The 16,478-nt window shown below is 35.8% G+C and overlaps 1 protein-coding gene across 13 annotated transcripts in view; it reads left to right on the top strand.

Moving 5' to 3' along the window:
- FRYL (FRY like transcription coactivator) overlaps positions 1 to 16,478 on the top strand; it is a 136,012-nt gene that overhangs the window by 92,614 nt on the left and 26,920 nt on the right. For 7 of the 13 annotated variants that reach the window (XM_061472281.1, XM_061472328.1, XM_061472307.1 and 4 more), the window contains 13 exons: positions 216 to 401; positions 2,046 to 2,250; positions 3,136 to 3,257; positions 3,754 to 3,944; positions 4,630 to 4,724; positions 5,945 to 6,552; positions 7,155 to 7,252; positions 8,121 to 8,291; positions 9,280 to 9,420; positions 11,949 to 12,143; positions 13,319 to 13,480; positions 13,755 to 13,829; positions 14,892 to 15,075. In XM_061472281.1, coding sequence (XP_061328265.1) covers positions 216 to 401; positions 2,046 to 2,250; positions 3,136 to 3,257; positions 3,754 to 3,944; positions 4,630 to 4,724; positions 5,945 to 6,552; positions 7,155 to 7,252; positions 8,121 to 8,291; positions 9,280 to 9,420; positions 11,949 to 12,143; positions 13,319 to 13,480; positions 13,755 to 13,829; positions 14,892 to 15,075 — 2,433 coding nt within the window. The remainder of the gene's footprint in view (positions 1 to 215; positions 402 to 2,045; positions 2,251 to 3,135; positions 3,258 to 3,753; positions 3,945 to 4,629; positions 4,725 to 5,944; positions 6,553 to 7,154; positions 7,253 to 8,120; positions 8,292 to 9,279; positions 9,421 to 11,948; positions 12,144 to 13,318; positions 13,481 to 13,754; positions 13,830 to 14,891; positions 15,076 to 16,478) is intronic. The other 6 variants (XM_061472321.1, XM_061472311.1, XM_061472289.1 and 3 more) reach the window with 3 other exon arrangements.

Here is a 16,478-nt window from a genome sequence, read left to right as displayed (position 1 = left end):
CAGTAAAATTCAATTTGTTTCTCTTTCTCTGTATAGCAGTTTTCATACAGAGCACAGATCAAGTTCTTACTGCTGTGTGAGTAACAAGAGAATTTATTAATGTTTGTAAAACTGTATGCTTCTGTTTTGCAGTTCGAATACTGCTGTTTCTTCAATCATTTATTCAGCATGCCCTTGGAATGCAATAAAGCTTTTCCATTCTCCTTTTGTATTAGGTTTTGACCACTGTCACCCTGAAGTCTATGAGCATTGTAAACGACTGCTTTTGCATCTGCTGATAGTGATGGGATCTGGCACTAATGTCCAGTCTGTTGCTTCTGTCCTGCTCAGAAACAGAGAGTTCAATGAGTCCAGGGTGCTTACTGTCAAGCAAACTACACATTTAGATTATACCTTCACAGGTATGCATTAGATTAAGTGTTGCTTGTTAAAATTACATGGTTATATTTTCTTGCAGGTATTATTAAAGTTTCTGTTATTTGTAGTATTTTCTGAGCCCTTGGTATTAAAAATATTTTCTTCAGGTTTAAATTAAGTCAAATAGAATATGGTTCACATTAGCACTTTGTGCCCTGTCATTGGAGTAGGGAGTGCAGTTAAATAGTGGAAGCCACAGAGGGAGCTCTGTGTTTCGGATCTGCAATAAAGCAGCTTTTATGATGCCCTTGAAAATAAAACCCCAGAAGATACATCTCTTACTTGTTTATAGCACCTTTAAATTTCTGACTTTTGTCATCTGTAATTGCATTGTTCATGGGCTGTCAGAATACTCTTTTGAGATACTACCTTTTAATTTTAACTGTAACATTATGATATTGTAATTATACAGGAAACCAAATCTTTTCTATGTATCTCTTTATGAAAGGAAAATTTTGATGGCGTGAGCCTATCATGGTTTCTAAAGGAATATGAAATAGTTCATTTTTTCAAATCTAGTATTCCATATTATTTCAGTAGGTGGCAGCATGTTGCTAAACAAACTGGTTTTGTTCACATCAAAAGCGGTTTTGTTACTTAACAAAAAATCTGTTTTGTGAATTTGATATTCATAGCAATGAGGAATTAAAAAGTGGGCATAATGGAAGGATTCTTTTATGTAGACCATTTCGCAGAACTTTACAGTGCACCTGTATGGTGACCTATACTATTCCATTCCTAATCCTTACAGTTTTGGGTAAATGGTCTAAACATGTCATAGCATTTTGCTATTATTGTAACAGAAATATCTGATAGAAACTAGAATAAGATCAGCATCAAACATTTCCAGCTGATGATTAAGATAAAGTGATTACAGGTGTGCATGCCTGCCACAAGTTCAGAAAAGCTGATGTTAATTGTACTTGAACCAGCTAATACCCAGTCCAAACCCTGTGCCTCTGTAAAGAGGAAATTCGTGGTAGATGTCGGGGAGTCATAAGCTTATGAGCAACTGTTACTGTCAGAGGTTCATGACCAACTTTTCTGTGCCTGTTTGCTTTCTTCCAGCACATCTTAGATAGATAGAGGTGTAATGTGAGGGGTTACTGAAGCTGTATTTTATTGCCACATGATTCTTTACAAGGAGAGAAAACTTTGACAGCAGCAGCATTAAGCTAACTTCAGAGAAACATTGCACTGCCAGAGGTGCTCTGCTTAGAGCTGATGCATTAACTAATATTTGATGTTCACTGATTTAAGTGCTGTCAGTTACGCTGGACTGAGTTTTAACTAAAAGAAAATATTAGGAAGTAGATTATATAATTTGTCTCAACTTATGAAGATGAGCTGCCTCAGAAGCCAGGGAGCTGTCATATTGCCAATACAAAATCAAACATAATTCGGTGGTTTTAAAAACGGATCTAGTAGTTCCTTATTTAAAGTTCCAGTCATGTGAAGACTTTGTATATATCGGGCTTGTTGATTTTATTGAAGTTATTGCATCCATTAAATTATTCTCATTATGTTTGCTAAACTACTGATTTTTTTTTTTGAGCGCTATTTTTTCTTTTTACATACTTAGTATTGTCAACTTCAGAGTGCATATAATCATCTTGGTTTTATTTCAGCAGGTGTTAATGATTTTATACCTGATTACCAGCCCTCCCCAATGACAGACTCAGGGCTTAGTTCAAGTTCTACCTCTTCTAGCATCAGTTTAGGAAATACAAGTGCTGCCATTTCTCATCTGCATGCCACAATCCTCAATGAGGTTGACATTTCAGTAGAGCAGGATGAAAAAGTGAAAACTCTCATAGAATTTATTACCTCAAGGTAAGATTTCCATTTTCACTTTTGTCAAGGCATGTGTTTTGTGGAAATAAGACAAAACTTTTACTATTTAGCATCATGTTGTCTGATTTTGTCCCTCTTTTATCACCAGTATGAGACAGTTTAATCCTGAAACGTTTTTATGTGATACACGTATGAACAACTCTTAACTTTCCAACAATTTCAGAGAATTTTGGCCACCCAGTTACCCTGTTCTATGCAGGTCTGTTATTTTTGCTTGCTGCACAGTTTATAGAATTCCCTTTTCCAGCTAAAGGATTAGGGATGGAATACATAAAGTGATTAGGGAGCTGCAAGATTTGTGTGGAGTTTATGAATTACCTCGTAGTAGAGAGCTGGCTATTCGGAAACAGGAGTCTGTGGCAGAGAACATCTGTAAAACTGTCAACACTTGCGCAGTTTGTATGATAGTTTACATAAAGCTTTTAAGATTTTGTAGATCTGAAATCCCACCTGTTTCTCAGAACTTTTGATTACTTACGATTTACATCAGCCTAGAATAGTGTGGTGTATTGATGGGAAGAAAGGAGGTTGTTTTAAGAAGTGTGGTTTGGTGTTAGTTGTACTGATTTGTTATTAGAAAACTAAATATTATCTAATAGAGAACACCTTTTCCTAAACTTAACAATGTTATTTCAATTGGATCTAATATATTGCTTTGCACCTTAACTTCTTGCATATTGTTATATAATACTGGGTGGTTGTCAGACTTCTTCCCGATTTGTGCCTGCAGTTCTGAATAGTTTCTTTTATGCAGTAAGGAGTAAATTATTTTGCAATTAACTTTAAGATTAAAATAACATTTAAATAATGTTAATGTCAAACACTGTGTTTTATATTCTGTTTACTTTATTTTTATATTTTTAGGAAAAGAGGCCCACTTTGGAACCACGAAGATGTTTCAGCCAAGAACCCTAATATAAAAAGTGCTGAACAGTTAACTGTCTTTTTAAAGCATGTGGTATCTATATTTAAACAGTCTAGCTCAGGTATGTTAGAAACCAGACAATGCACGATAGAATGTCCAAGTCTGCAAACTAAATAAGTTTTTTGAATGCCTGTAAATTTACAGGTTATCTATAAGATCACTCTAGGTCATAGCTTACTGCTTTTAAATAATAGAAATATCTTGTGTATTGCACATTTGGGTCATGTTTCTATTACAACAGATTTAAATATAATCTTTTAGAAATGAGGTCATGGAATCATAGAATCGATTATGTTGCAAAATATTTTTAAGATCTTAAAATATCTTATTATTTTATTACAGACACTTAAAATCATAGACATTTTATCTCTACAAGTATTTAAAATGTTTACTATTACGGAATATGAGTTTACATGCCAGAAGGATGTTTGAAAGTAACACTCTTTGAGAAGATGACTTGAGAAAATGGCTTTGGCAATATACTCTTAAATTCAAGTGGTTTTGAGGTTTTTTTTTGTGATGCATTATGTCGCTTGAGCATTTATTTGCTTTCATAGGAGGATTTCAATTGGAACACCGTCTCAGTGAAGTTGCTTTGCAAACTGCGCTTTCATGTTCCTCTCGACATTATGCTGGGAGATCCTTTCAGATTTTCAGGGCTCTGAAGCAGCCTCTTACTGCGTCTACACTTTCTGATGTTCTCTCCAGACTAGTAGAAACTGTTGGAGATGCAGGAGAAGAAGCTCAGGTATTTTAATTTTTCCCCCCACTGTATTAGAAAGTCTGCCTAAATGAGATGCTTTCAGGGTTATTTTAATGAAAGGAGAATTTAAAACCATTTTTTTTTCAGTTGCTCTTTATTTTTAAAGATATTTCAAATATCAAAACAGTTTTAAATCATGGCACTTTCTGAATTTTCATCAAATTAAATGATGAAAAGGTGAAGTGTGCACATTCTCTCTTACAGCAATAGGAACTTGCTTTGATACATCTGTTTCCTGAAATCAACTTCTCTTTCATAGTCAGAGAATCCTGAGATCAGACATATAAAAAAATAGGTTTTCTTTTATTAAAAAAGTAACATGATAAAGTGTGAAAAACCATCCAACTTAGTGTCATTGTACATCTGGAGAAGTGGATATTTTAATATTACAAAATGACAGTCTGAGTGACTTCATCCTTAAGTTCATCCTTAGAAAGAATGAAAACCAGGATGAATTCTGTGAATATTTAAAAAATACAGTGATTTCCCCTGTCTTGAAGCTATAGTGCTAATTTGAGCTGTCTCATAAGAATTATGCTCTAATTGAAGCATAAAATAATAATTTAGCTATTGATACTGATCTCATATTTTTATATTACTACCCAGTAGATTTTCTGTGATCTTCCATGTGCATATTGCATGATTTATAATGACCTGTTGCTTTTCCCAGGGTTTTGTCATAGAACTGCTTCTGACCTTAGAGTCTGCTATTGATACGTTGGCTGAAACCATGAAGCATTATGATCTGCTTTCTGCCCTTTCTCAGTAAGTTCTTTTATTAGTCAAACTGCCTTACACATTTTTATACATTTGAATTATTAAAGATTTGTGTTACAAATGTAAGGAATAATTTCTTGTCTTTGCCAGAATAGCTGTATTGCTGCAGCAAAATTGCTTGCTTTTATCATTCTGTCTCAAGCAAAACTCATAAGGATCTAGATTTTAAAAGGATTTCTGCTACCTTTCAACTTACCCTGCTCAACAATTTAAAAATAGAATAAAATTAAAAAGAGAGATGTTCCAGGTTTCCTTATGGCTCCATTCTGAAATGTTGTCAGTTCTTTTGCGACTTTTCAAAAATAAAGGCACTGAGTACATTTAGTATTTCCTTTTTAAATCAGGTTCTGGTGACCTTCATTAGTAGTGTAATTTCTTGGGAGCCTTATTTTTTCCCCATATGTGTATGAAGGTAATGGCACCAATCTTCAGAAGATAATTTGAGATAATTTAAGTTTCACAGATGAAAACTCGTGTGCTGCAATAAATACTTTTATTCCAGTGTTAATACAAAAGAAATTTCTTCAGTGACAGCAAATGCTAGCCTCAGATTTGTTGTCCATATACGCGAGAAGTGTAATTACATAGTCTGAGTCATTTGTGTGTCTCATTACAGTCTGAGTGGTTAGCTCAATGACTTTTTTTCAAACTGAAAAAGAGTCCCTAAATGCACAGACATTGCTTGAATTCATGACAGAATTGTTGAAAATGTTGCAATTTCTAGGAATATATTCTATTTCTCAGTATCAGAACTTGAAGGTGTTTTTTCTGATACTTCAGATAAAATTTAAGACAGTAAGTATAATAAGTAAATAATTTATTAATTCTTTTCTCTACCTTTATCACATATGTAAGTAAGTTGAAATGCTAGATCTTCATTCGCAGATGATCTACATGCTACAGGCTATTTTTCTGATTTTACTGAACTGTTATGTAATTATTATGGTATTCTGGGATTGTAACAAATAGATTTGGTAGCAGAGATAACAGGACGCTACAGTCTTGTTCTTACTGCTGTAAGGATATTTTAGTGTTCTAGATAGATAAAGCCTATATTTTCATAAGATAGTCTTCCAGTGATAAAGTGATTCATTGTGTGTTTGTATGTGTGGGTAGTGTAGCATCTTTTTCCTTTCTTCCCTTTTTCTAAACTGCATGTTATTAAGGTATTTTATGTAGAATAATACATGATATGATTTTTATTTTAGAACCTCATACCATGATTCTGTAATGGGAAACAAGTATGCAGCTAATAGGAAAAGCACTGGACAGATAAATCTAAGCACAAGTCCCATTAATAGTGGCAATTGTTTGGGATACTACAGCAATACAAGGAGTAATTCTTTAAGACTGAATTTAATCAGTGAACGGAGAGGCGACCGTCGGCGGAGCAACACACTGGATATAATGGATGGAAGGATAAATCATGGTGGAAGTTTGGCCAGGACTAGAAGCCTTTCCTCCCTTAGAGAGGGAGGGATGTATGATGTGCAGCCTACTACTGACCCTGTCAACTTGATGGCCACCATATTTTGGATTGCAGCTTCGTTGCTGGAGTCAGATTATGAGTATGAATACCTTTTGGCTCTCAAGCTGCTCAACAAGCTTCTTATTCACTTGCCTCTGGATAAATCAGAGAGTCGGGAAAAGATAGAAAAGGTGCAGAGTAAACTGAAATGGAATAACTTCCCAGGCCTTCAGCAGCTTTTCCTGAAAGGCTTTACTTCAGCATCTACACAAGAAATGACAGTTCATCTCCTCAGTAAACTCATCACAATTTCCAGGCATGCTCTGGTGGATCCGTCTCAGTTAGCAGGTATCTTTGGTAGATGTGTGTGTAATGAAAATACATTTTTTCATCAAATTAAGTGTAATCAAAATCAGTAGTAATTATGCATTTGCCTTAAGAAAAAAAAAATCCCTTCAGTTAAATGCTTTTTCCAGTTATCACTATTACAGTGCTAGATAGCAGGAATACATTGCAGACAATAATTATCTGCCAAGAAATACTGCATGTAAACTGTATGTACTGACTATTAACTTGTTTACAAGTGAGTTTTAGGAGCACATATATTATTTTGCACATATATTGTGCTAAGTAGCTCAATTAGTACTCTTTCAAACTTTTAAGAAGCAGTGTGACCGTACTGCCTAAAGCTGTCCAGTTTCCTTATACTTTCACTTAATTGGTCTGATGATGATTTTATTTTCATCTTATGCATATTTATACCTAACACAGACACATTTATATACATTCTACGTACATACACAGTTAAGTACATATATGTGTATTTATATATTGGTGTGAATGTATGTGTCATGCTGTAAGGGTACTTAAATATCAGGTAACTCCACATTAAATTAAGTCATATTAAAAATCTTTGGGGCTCATGTAACTGTGTTTATGTATGTTTTTAGGATTTCCCTTAAACATCTTGTGCCTACTTCCTCATCTGATTCAACATTTTGATAACCCGACTCAGTTTTGTAAAGAAACAGCTGACAGGATAGCAAAGGTATGTAAAATGATGCTTGGAGAAGTGTTCAGAACTTTATACCAGCATTGTTTCTATATTTTTCTGCTCTCTTGTATTTTTACGTAATATTCTAATACAGAAATAACTGTAGAAGGTCATATTTTAAAGACAAGATTCAGTCCTAAGTTACATAGTTGGACCTCATATCAACCCAAGTTTCTCTTTGTCAATGCAAAAACATGTTTAGCTTATTCTATAAAATTGAGATGTAAAGAACAAATTTCCTTACTAATAGCATCAGTTACTTTTTCTTAACTCGTCTGACTTTTCCGTTTGTAATTTTAAATGTAAATCCCTTTTTAAGCAATCTAATTATGAGAATGAGCTCATCCTTACCTTTTGGACTGGAGAAGAAAAGATAGCATGTTCTTTAGTGTCTGTTAAAACAGTACATGATACACACCAATAATCTCCAGCCAGGCTGGTGGTGTGCTGGCCTAACAGACTGTATTGTAAGGAAGACTGTGGAAAGGGGAGTTAAGTGCTATCTGTCATAGGGGATGCAACTGTAGCCCTCTGTGATACATAAATGACTTAGATGTGCATAAGCTGCCTCAAAGAACTACATGCCTGTTGTAAATCCAGACATTACTGCTGTCGCTTAAATACTTGATCTACTAGTTAGTGACTCTAGTTGAGCGAAGTTTGGTATGAATAGATCAACTTGGAGCATGGATGCCGCAGTACCAAAATTCAACAGAAACTGTAAGTGTTGCTTATGTGATTAGTTCAGTTTCAGTTATTAGAAAACGGAGTGCAGTCTGGGGAAAGTGCATAATGAGTTGTGAATGCTTAGGTTAAACAATTGTCATTTCTAATATAATTAGATATGCTTTTTGCTTTACAGGTTTGTGCAGAGGAAAAATCACCCACTCTTGCCAATCTGGCTCATATGATGAGTTTATACAGTACACACAGTTATTCCAGAGACTGTTCTAACTGGATTAATGTAGTGTGTAGATATTTGCATGACTCTTTCTCAGATGCCACATTTAACCTCGTAACTTACCTTGCAGAGGTAAGTATGTATATCATGTTAACAATCTGTGATCAACATTACATTTACTCATTGCCAGTTCCTTATTTTTCTTGATTCTGAATATTGGTGGGGAAAAAAGTCCACCTTCCATGATGAAAGAATAGTGTTAAAATATGCCATTTTGGAGTGCAGCAATTTAAGAATACCTAGAAATTGTAATCCCTCTAATGAAAGATACCTTTTCATGATAGTCGTGTTTCAGAGTTGGTATTTATATTCTGTGCTATGTGAATAAAATGTAGATGCCGTCTTGGCTGTAGTATAGTGCAAATTCTAAGAGACTCTCTTCTAGCCAACTACACATTTAAAGATTACCTTATCACAGCTTAAATTAAACTTGGAAATTATTAAGTATTGCATTGTATATAATCAAAGATCATTTCAATTATAGAATTCAGTATGTTAGTCTGCCAGCCATTCATACAGGAACACTGTTACTATCTTTAAAAAGTATCTTGTGTGAAAACCTTTTAGACTCGTCCTTGAAGTATAAAACTTCAAACTGATGAAGATATTTTTTTGAATATTTGTACATTCTCATGAATGACTTTATATGCACTTATTTTGTTTGTAAGATTGTGTGTTCCAGCCTTACTTAATGCAGAGACGTAATTGTTTTTCATACAGTAATGAGATTTTGAATTTGTATGAACCCTTCTGTTTAATGAGAAGTGTTTTATTATGAGGTGCTTTAGATCTATGGTAACAAATATGTCAAAGTTCAGGGGAAGAAAACTGAATTAGGACAGAGAACATTGTTCTGATTTTCTTTTAATGCTAACACAAAGTTTTGAAAAACATGAGGTGGTACCAGTGAAGTGGCAACTCTACTGGTTTTGAAAACAAGTTCCTGAAAGGGGAAAATAAATATGTATGGAAGTTGGCTGTATTTTAATGTTTGTTTTCCCTTTCTACTACCATGAAAGGCCCTAAATGAATTCTGTATTTTAAATTTATTTTTTTTTAGCTGTTAGAGAAGGGTTTATCCAGTATGCAGCAGTCCTTACTGCAGATCATTTACAGTCTTCTGAGTCATATTGACCTATCCACAGCACCAGTGAAGCAGTTCAATTTGGAAATCATAAAAGTTATTGGTAAATATGTTCAGGTAGGTACTGAAAAACTATAAAAGCCTTTCTTATATTATCGAAGTAGTAGTGAAATTACACTTGCAGTTTTATGGGGATTTATTTCAGACATAAAAGTAGCTGTTCAAGGCCAGATTTCATAGTGTTTCATTATTTTGTCCTACGTACTTAATTCACTATATGCTTATCTATTTGTCCGATTTGAAATACATTTTGTGGGACAAGTGTACATGGGTGTATGTGCATCTGTTTGCAGATACAGGCAACTCTACATATGTAGTTAGAGGACATGCTTCTTCAACAATTAAAATGCAAGGAAACCTTTTGTCGTCGTTTAAGCCCAGGCCATAAATCAGAGCCACGCAGTCTACTCCCCCACCCTTTCTTCCCCCCACTCCCAGAAGGATGGAAGGGAGACTCGAAAGAATGTGACTCCCACAGGTTGAGATAAAAACAGTCCAGTAACTAAGGTATAACCCAAACCACTGCTGCTGCCACCAATAATAATAATGATCAAGGAACTAACAAGGTAAGAGAATACAACCGCTCACCACCCGTCGACCGATACCCAGCCCAACCCCGGCAGTTATCTAACTTTCTGGGTAACTGCCCCCAGTTCTACATCCTGGGCATGACGTGCTGTGGTATGGAATACTTCTTTGGTCAGTTTGGGTCAGGTGTCCTGTCTCTGCTTCCTCCCAGCTTCCCCTCCTCCCTGGCAGAGCATGAAACTCAGAAAGTCCTTTGTCAGACTAAACATGACTTAGCAAAAACTAAAACCATCGGTGTTATCAGCACTGTTCCCAGGCCAAAAGTCAAAACCACAGCACTGCACCAGCTACTAAGAAGGAGAAAAAATGACTGCTACTGCTGAACCCAGGACACCTTTACTGCTAAATACTGCACAAATGTTTTATGTAAATGTATATGTTTTCAAAATTAAGTTTTACAGTTAAATACGTATTTAAATCAGTTTCACCAATATATCTGTGAGGAACATTAAGGTGCACCGTAATGGATTTGAGTGCTTTTTTTTTTTAAGTCCCCCAAAGATGAGCAGCAGTGTTTTGCTCTAGGTAATTTGATCTGTTGTACTTGGAACAGAATTCACTGAAAATCTATTTCACAGAAGAAAGTCCAGCATCTTGCTGAAAATGAAAATGCCTGGAGCATAAAAACATTTCAGTGTACAGCATTCTCTTTGTTTCTTCCCTTCGCCCCCCCTTTTTCCTGAATTCCATTATTGCCAAATGCATTTCAGTCAAGTGGTTTAATCATAATTAACCAGGAAGAGTAGTGCTCCCTGGCTGTTTTGTTATTGATGGATATGTACTTTCGATATTGTGCTCCTGTCGGAGTGCATTAGGCAAAATGGAATGATTAGCATTAACTATAGTTTGCGTGGCCTGAGAGCTGCTTGCTTCACGTCTAACCTTTATCTGAGCTTTCTATGCCCACACTACCATGGTATCCCTTTTTAATTAGGAGCTGTTGACTATCAAAATAATAGTACTAGTGAAAAAAACCCTCCAGAGAGGCCTGTGTATTTTTTATATGATAAAACATGTTAATGACAAAAGAAGATCATAAATGAATATGTCTTGTTTAAATTCCATGCTACTAAGCTGATGTTTTTAGTCTTTTGTAGTCACAGTGCATCTTAATTTAAGTTGCTACAGGATCAGGTTTGAGACTTTATGATGCACAGAAATTCAGGAGATTATTGAAGACTCTTATTATGGCAGATATCCTGCTAATTTAAAAAAAAAAATGGAAGATTAAGTTTCAGGTAGAATCCCAACATTTTCAGGAGTGTAAATCTTAAGCCTCCCAAGGTGCTGCTTTCAGTGTAAGTCTCTTCTGCGATTCACTCCACAATTTCTGTAGTTGAAGCTGCTAAATTATTTACATTACCATTAACCATTTTTTTGAAGGAGAGTACACTCAAATCAGGCTCTGCCTCTAATGTTCTCATACTTTTGCCCTGGCTGTTTTAAGCACTCAGTTTGATACTACATAAAAACCTTGTAAATGTATTGGTTTGGTTTGGTTTGGGTTTTCGTAAGATTTTTGAAATACCTGAGGAAATACAAAGTACAAAATATTTTTGGCTGTTTCAAATTCAGTTTACTCTGCCCATACATGTAAAATAATTGAAGATGGTGGGAGGTCGAAGTTGTTTTGCTTTTAAATGCAATTAGTTTTTATTTTCTGGGGTGTGAAGGGCAGATACTTCAGACAATGGTAAAACACATAGTGCAAATACAGGCAGTAAGGGACATAGAGTCTGGTGTGGCTGGCACTTGGACCTGCCTGCTTGGCTGGACCTGTCACCCGCCATGGGATGACCTGATAGCTTGCTGCTGCCTTCCTGGTACTTCAAGGTCCAAAGCTGCCCATGTGTGCTAGCACCTTGCAGGCACGTGTAGAAGATTAGAGATTCTGGTTTGGGTAATCTTGTAATGAATCAATGTAAAATCCCACTGTACATAAAAAAAGGTGTCTTGTTTAAAGTGACTGTTTTGCAATTTGTGTATGTTCTCTTTAGAGTCCATATTGGAAGGAAGCTCTTAATATTTTGAAACTGGTGGTGTCTCGGTCAGCAAGCCTTGTTGTACCTAATGATATCCCTAAGTCTTACGGAGGTGACATAGGTTCTCCTGAAATATCTTTCACGAAAATTTTTAATGTGTCCAAGGAGCTACCTGGGAAGACCTTAGATTTTCATTTTGACATATCAGAGGTAATTACTATATTTAAATTACAATGCAATAATGACTTGCTGTTGCAAACTCAGATTTGTTTGTTAGCCTTCTACATTTATGTATTTTAAAATAAATATAATTGTTAAGAATGACAGGTGTTGAAGTTTTACTTACAAGTAATTAAGAGTCATGCTGAAAGATAACCTTTGAATGCTTTTGTTGGTTTTTGCCTTTTTCCCCCTCTTTGAATGTCTGAAGAGTTAATTACTAAAAGTCAGTGGGATTATTCTCAAGGGTATTTCAGCTGTGTCAGAGAGCAGGCTAATGCAGCTGGCTGCTGCTTGCAGCTGAACATTCCAGGCTTTCATCAAGTGAAGGGTTTTGTGTTCAAGGGCTGAGAGGATTAAAACCCTGTACAGTGGTTCTGGTGTGGCTTTGGAAGGGGGAGAAAATTTAGAGAAGAGAGTAGGATACACACTATAGATACCTCAATGTAAGATGAATGAAGCCGGAGAAAATCCTGTAGTTAAAAACAACACACCTACATCACCACCCTACCCCCCTTAAGGTTCATTAGAACTGAAGATAATACGTCTGATACTCATTCTATTTCTAAAAATGGGAGCATAGCCAAATGACTGCAGTGTAATACAAGGATGTGAAAACTGTAGGACTTCACAGTTAATCAGAAGTAAGAGCTCCTGGTTGAAGCTGACCCTAGATAATGATTGGAGTTACAGATGTCTTAAGCAAATTACTTAAATTGATAAGTGAATTCCTTACTGGAAGTTTCATTGCATGCATATAATTGAGGGACAAGATGAATTTCCGCAGAGTTCTCTGGAGTGGCGTTTGTTGTCAGAAGGACTGAATTTGCTGCTTGGTTCTCAGAAGTGTGTGTGTTAGTTGCTTGTCTGTGAAAACAATTTTTCAAAGCATGTTTAAAAACATATAACTGGATTGTCAGCATAAATTCTACTTAATTCAAAAAACCACAAGTGAGCAGAATGGCAGCCTACTGCGTAGGGTAGACTTATTCAGCTTTGTATTCCCCAGTGTACCAATGCTCAGTGGATTAGGCATAGGCTTCATAGAATGCTTAAAAACAGACAAGCCCTTCTACTTTTTATGTAATACTAAATTCTGAAAACAAATGTTCAGTCTTTACTAATACAGATTTGCATATTGAGGAAGTATCTGTTGTCTTTGGTAGACACCAATTATTGGAAATAAGTATGGTGATCAACACAGCGCAGCTGGTAGAAACGGGAAGCCAAAGGTCATTGCTGTTACGCGCAGCACTTCTTCAACTTCGTCAGGCTCCAATTCAAATGCATTAGTTCCTGTCAGCTGGAAGAGACCACAGCTGTCTCAGGTACATTGTCTTGAATACTTTATATGTATATTACAGCAATGGTTATGAATGTATAAAAAATTGTTGAAGTCCGATTTGGACTCTATATTGTGTCTTAGCAAAACAGTAAATGAATATAGTGTAAATTAAAAGCTAGTACTGGTGAAAAGAAAAAATATTCAGATTCTTCTTAGTGGATGTCAGCATGTGAGATGACTAGTTAAAATGCAGATGGTTTACATTTTAACCTCCAGCAGATGCCTTGCTATGTGATTTTCTTTGGTATATTTTTCAGAGAAGAACTAGGGAGAAGCTAATGAATGTGCTTTCTCTGTGTGGTCCAGAATCTGGTCTTCCCAAGAATCCTTCAGTAAGTGGTGATGGTGTTTTGTTCTGGTTTTTAAATCCCATCAGTGATAATGCTGTTGCGTTTTCAGATATTGGTGAAGTTATGAAGAGCAGTTTTTGACAAACTGGTTTTGGTTCAGTAAATCACAAATCCAATTTGAAGAATTAGAAAGAGATGGAATCATAAGTAATGAATTTTTCCTGAAGAAGTCCAGTGGGCACCTCTCTTCACTAGACATGTTTGAAAAGACTATTTAAATTCAGCCAAAACTAATGTTGCTGTCTCAGGGAATGGACCTTAGGGAAGGTCTGTATGTTTTAAAGCAAAGATTAATTGCTAGGATTAATTCTTAATTTTTATCTTATGTGGTTATCAAAACAAGATTGTTTTAAAGTTTTTGAACTGAAACTCAAATCTTTCCTCTCCAAGTTCAATTAATTGACTACTAAGCAACTCAGTTGATCAAACTAATCTTAGTACTTCTTCACAGACGAGCAAGACTACACTGGCAGTCCAGAGTAGTGTGTTTGAGGCTGCATGTATAAATGTTAAGTGTCTTGGCTAGAAGAGGGAAAAGAACTAGATCTCCCCTGTTCTGAGTAAATCTTTATCTAGCCCGTTGCAAATAACGTGCACTTTAGAGAGAGGGGGAAGCAGTGGCTGAGGACCGCAGGGATGTTGATGCTATATTGAAAACACCGTAGAATCCATTGAAAAAAAACAGTGGATCACATGCCTTCAAACTAACATGGGTATCAGGAGGAGCAGTAGTCTTAACTATTAAGTAAACTAGACTGATGGTTTTACTTCTGTGCATGGCATAGAGAAGACCCCCAGTGGCATACTAAGCTTAATAGTGGTGATGATATTAAGAACTTTTTAAAATAAAGTGAGTAGCGCACCTCAGTTGTCACTAGTTTAAAGATGTAGTTTAAAATCCAGCAAGTCTCTAAACAAACTGCAGTCTACCTCGCCCTAGTGGCTAATTGCCACCATTGCCATTAAATGTGGGAAGCAGGATAGCTGACTTCCGGAGTTACACTAGTTGTAAGTTTTTATTTCTGTTTTTACCCATATCTGCAGGTTGTGTTTTCTTCTAATGAGGACTTGGAAGCTGGAGATCAACAAACTAGTCTTATTTCAACAACAGAAGAAGTGATTCAAGAGGAGGAAGTGGCTGTAGAAGACAATACCAGTGAACAACAGTTTGGAGTTTTTAAAGACTTTGACTTTTTAGATGTTGAATTGGAAGATGCAGAGGTGAGACCTTGGGATTTCTTCTGTGTATTTCCGTTTGAAAACGTTTTAAAAATAAGGTTATGTTGGTGCAATTCTAAGGAATTGGCAGCTCTTCTAACAAATCCAATTGGAAAGAATTTATGATGTAATTGAACTCGAATGATAAAGAAACCTGTGTGACAAATTTTGCAGTGTTAAGTTGTTGCAAGTTGTTGGGTGTCTTTGCTTGGGAGAGTTGGGATTTTTTAGGGGGAGTTAAGTGACTTAATCTGAAAGTGAGGTGATAAGACAGTGTAAACCAATTACAGGATTAACACCTGGGTATCATGCAGCCGAAAATTTAATCATGGAACAGTCTGTTAAGAAAATTGCGTAATCTTGTTCCTGATACACTTTTGCATTTTGAAAACATGAAGAATAGCTTTCAAAGTTACAAACTGTATGATATACTATCTCATTATATATGATTAACTTGGTCAACATAAGTGGTTGCACTGACTTTTACATTATATCCGGCTTGCTGCAGTTCTTACATTTCCTGTACTTCTCTCAAAAACAAGAGAGGGGAGGTAAACCAAAATTAAATATTGAGAAATAGTAAAGATTCTGTTAACAGTTGCTGAAGCTTAAAAGTATAACTGTAAAAGGACTGGAGTACTTTGAGGTTTCCTTCAGTGTTTTTGTTACAAAATAACTGAATTAGTAATGGAGACCCTTGTGGGTTATGAGTCAACAAGCTGCTAAGAATAATATCTGCCTATCTAAACTCCAGGATTGTTCTTTTCATTAATCTATCCCTTTTTATAAAATCTTGCTTTTTCCCCCCCTTAAGTTTTATCTCACTCTCCTTCCTGTGTATTGCTTCACTTTAGCCAATATTTGCATCTTCTAGGAAAAGTATAGGCTCATTATGGTCTGTTGCATAGATGACCAACACACTATACAGGTACAGTTTCCTATATTCAAAGCAAGTATAACAGTTCAGAATTGGCTCAGTAGTAGCATAGCATTATTTTAACACTAGATGGGTCTTTGCAGGTAGGATGGCAAAAGTCAAAAACTTTGCCAAACCAAGTTAACCTTTAACTTCATTTTCTGAATGCAGATTAACAGATAATGATGAAGAAGAGACAGTTTCTTTCTCAGTACTTGCCTGTATGCAGCATGTAGTGCTATACTTGCAAAAAAAAAAAGAAAAGCACAGATTGTAAAATTTAGGGCATTACATACAAATCGCGCACTTTATCTAAGAGCTGCCTAGTTTTGCAACAGAAATACAGAATGTTCTTTGTTTCTAAGAACTAAATGTCAACAGTATGAACTGAGGCTCTTACATTAAAATCTGAGTAATATTCGGATTAAACAGAAGTGCTTCAGCCCACAGTAGGAGTACTTTGTTGTAGTTGGGATTCTTTTGCATTGCCATGACTT

This window comes from Pezoporus flaviventris, unplaced genomic scaffold, assembly GCF_033815535.1.
Source record: "Pezoporus flaviventris isolate CSIRO_AGI_PZ_B2104156 unplaced genomic scaffold, CSIRO_AGI_Pfla_v1 ptg000002l, whole genome shotgun sequence".
NCBI classification, from domain to species: domain Eukaryota; kingdom Metazoa; phylum Chordata; class Aves; order Psittaciformes; family Psittacidae; genus Pezoporus; species Pezoporus flaviventris.
This window is presented reverse-complemented; position numbering and strand designations above follow the sequence as displayed.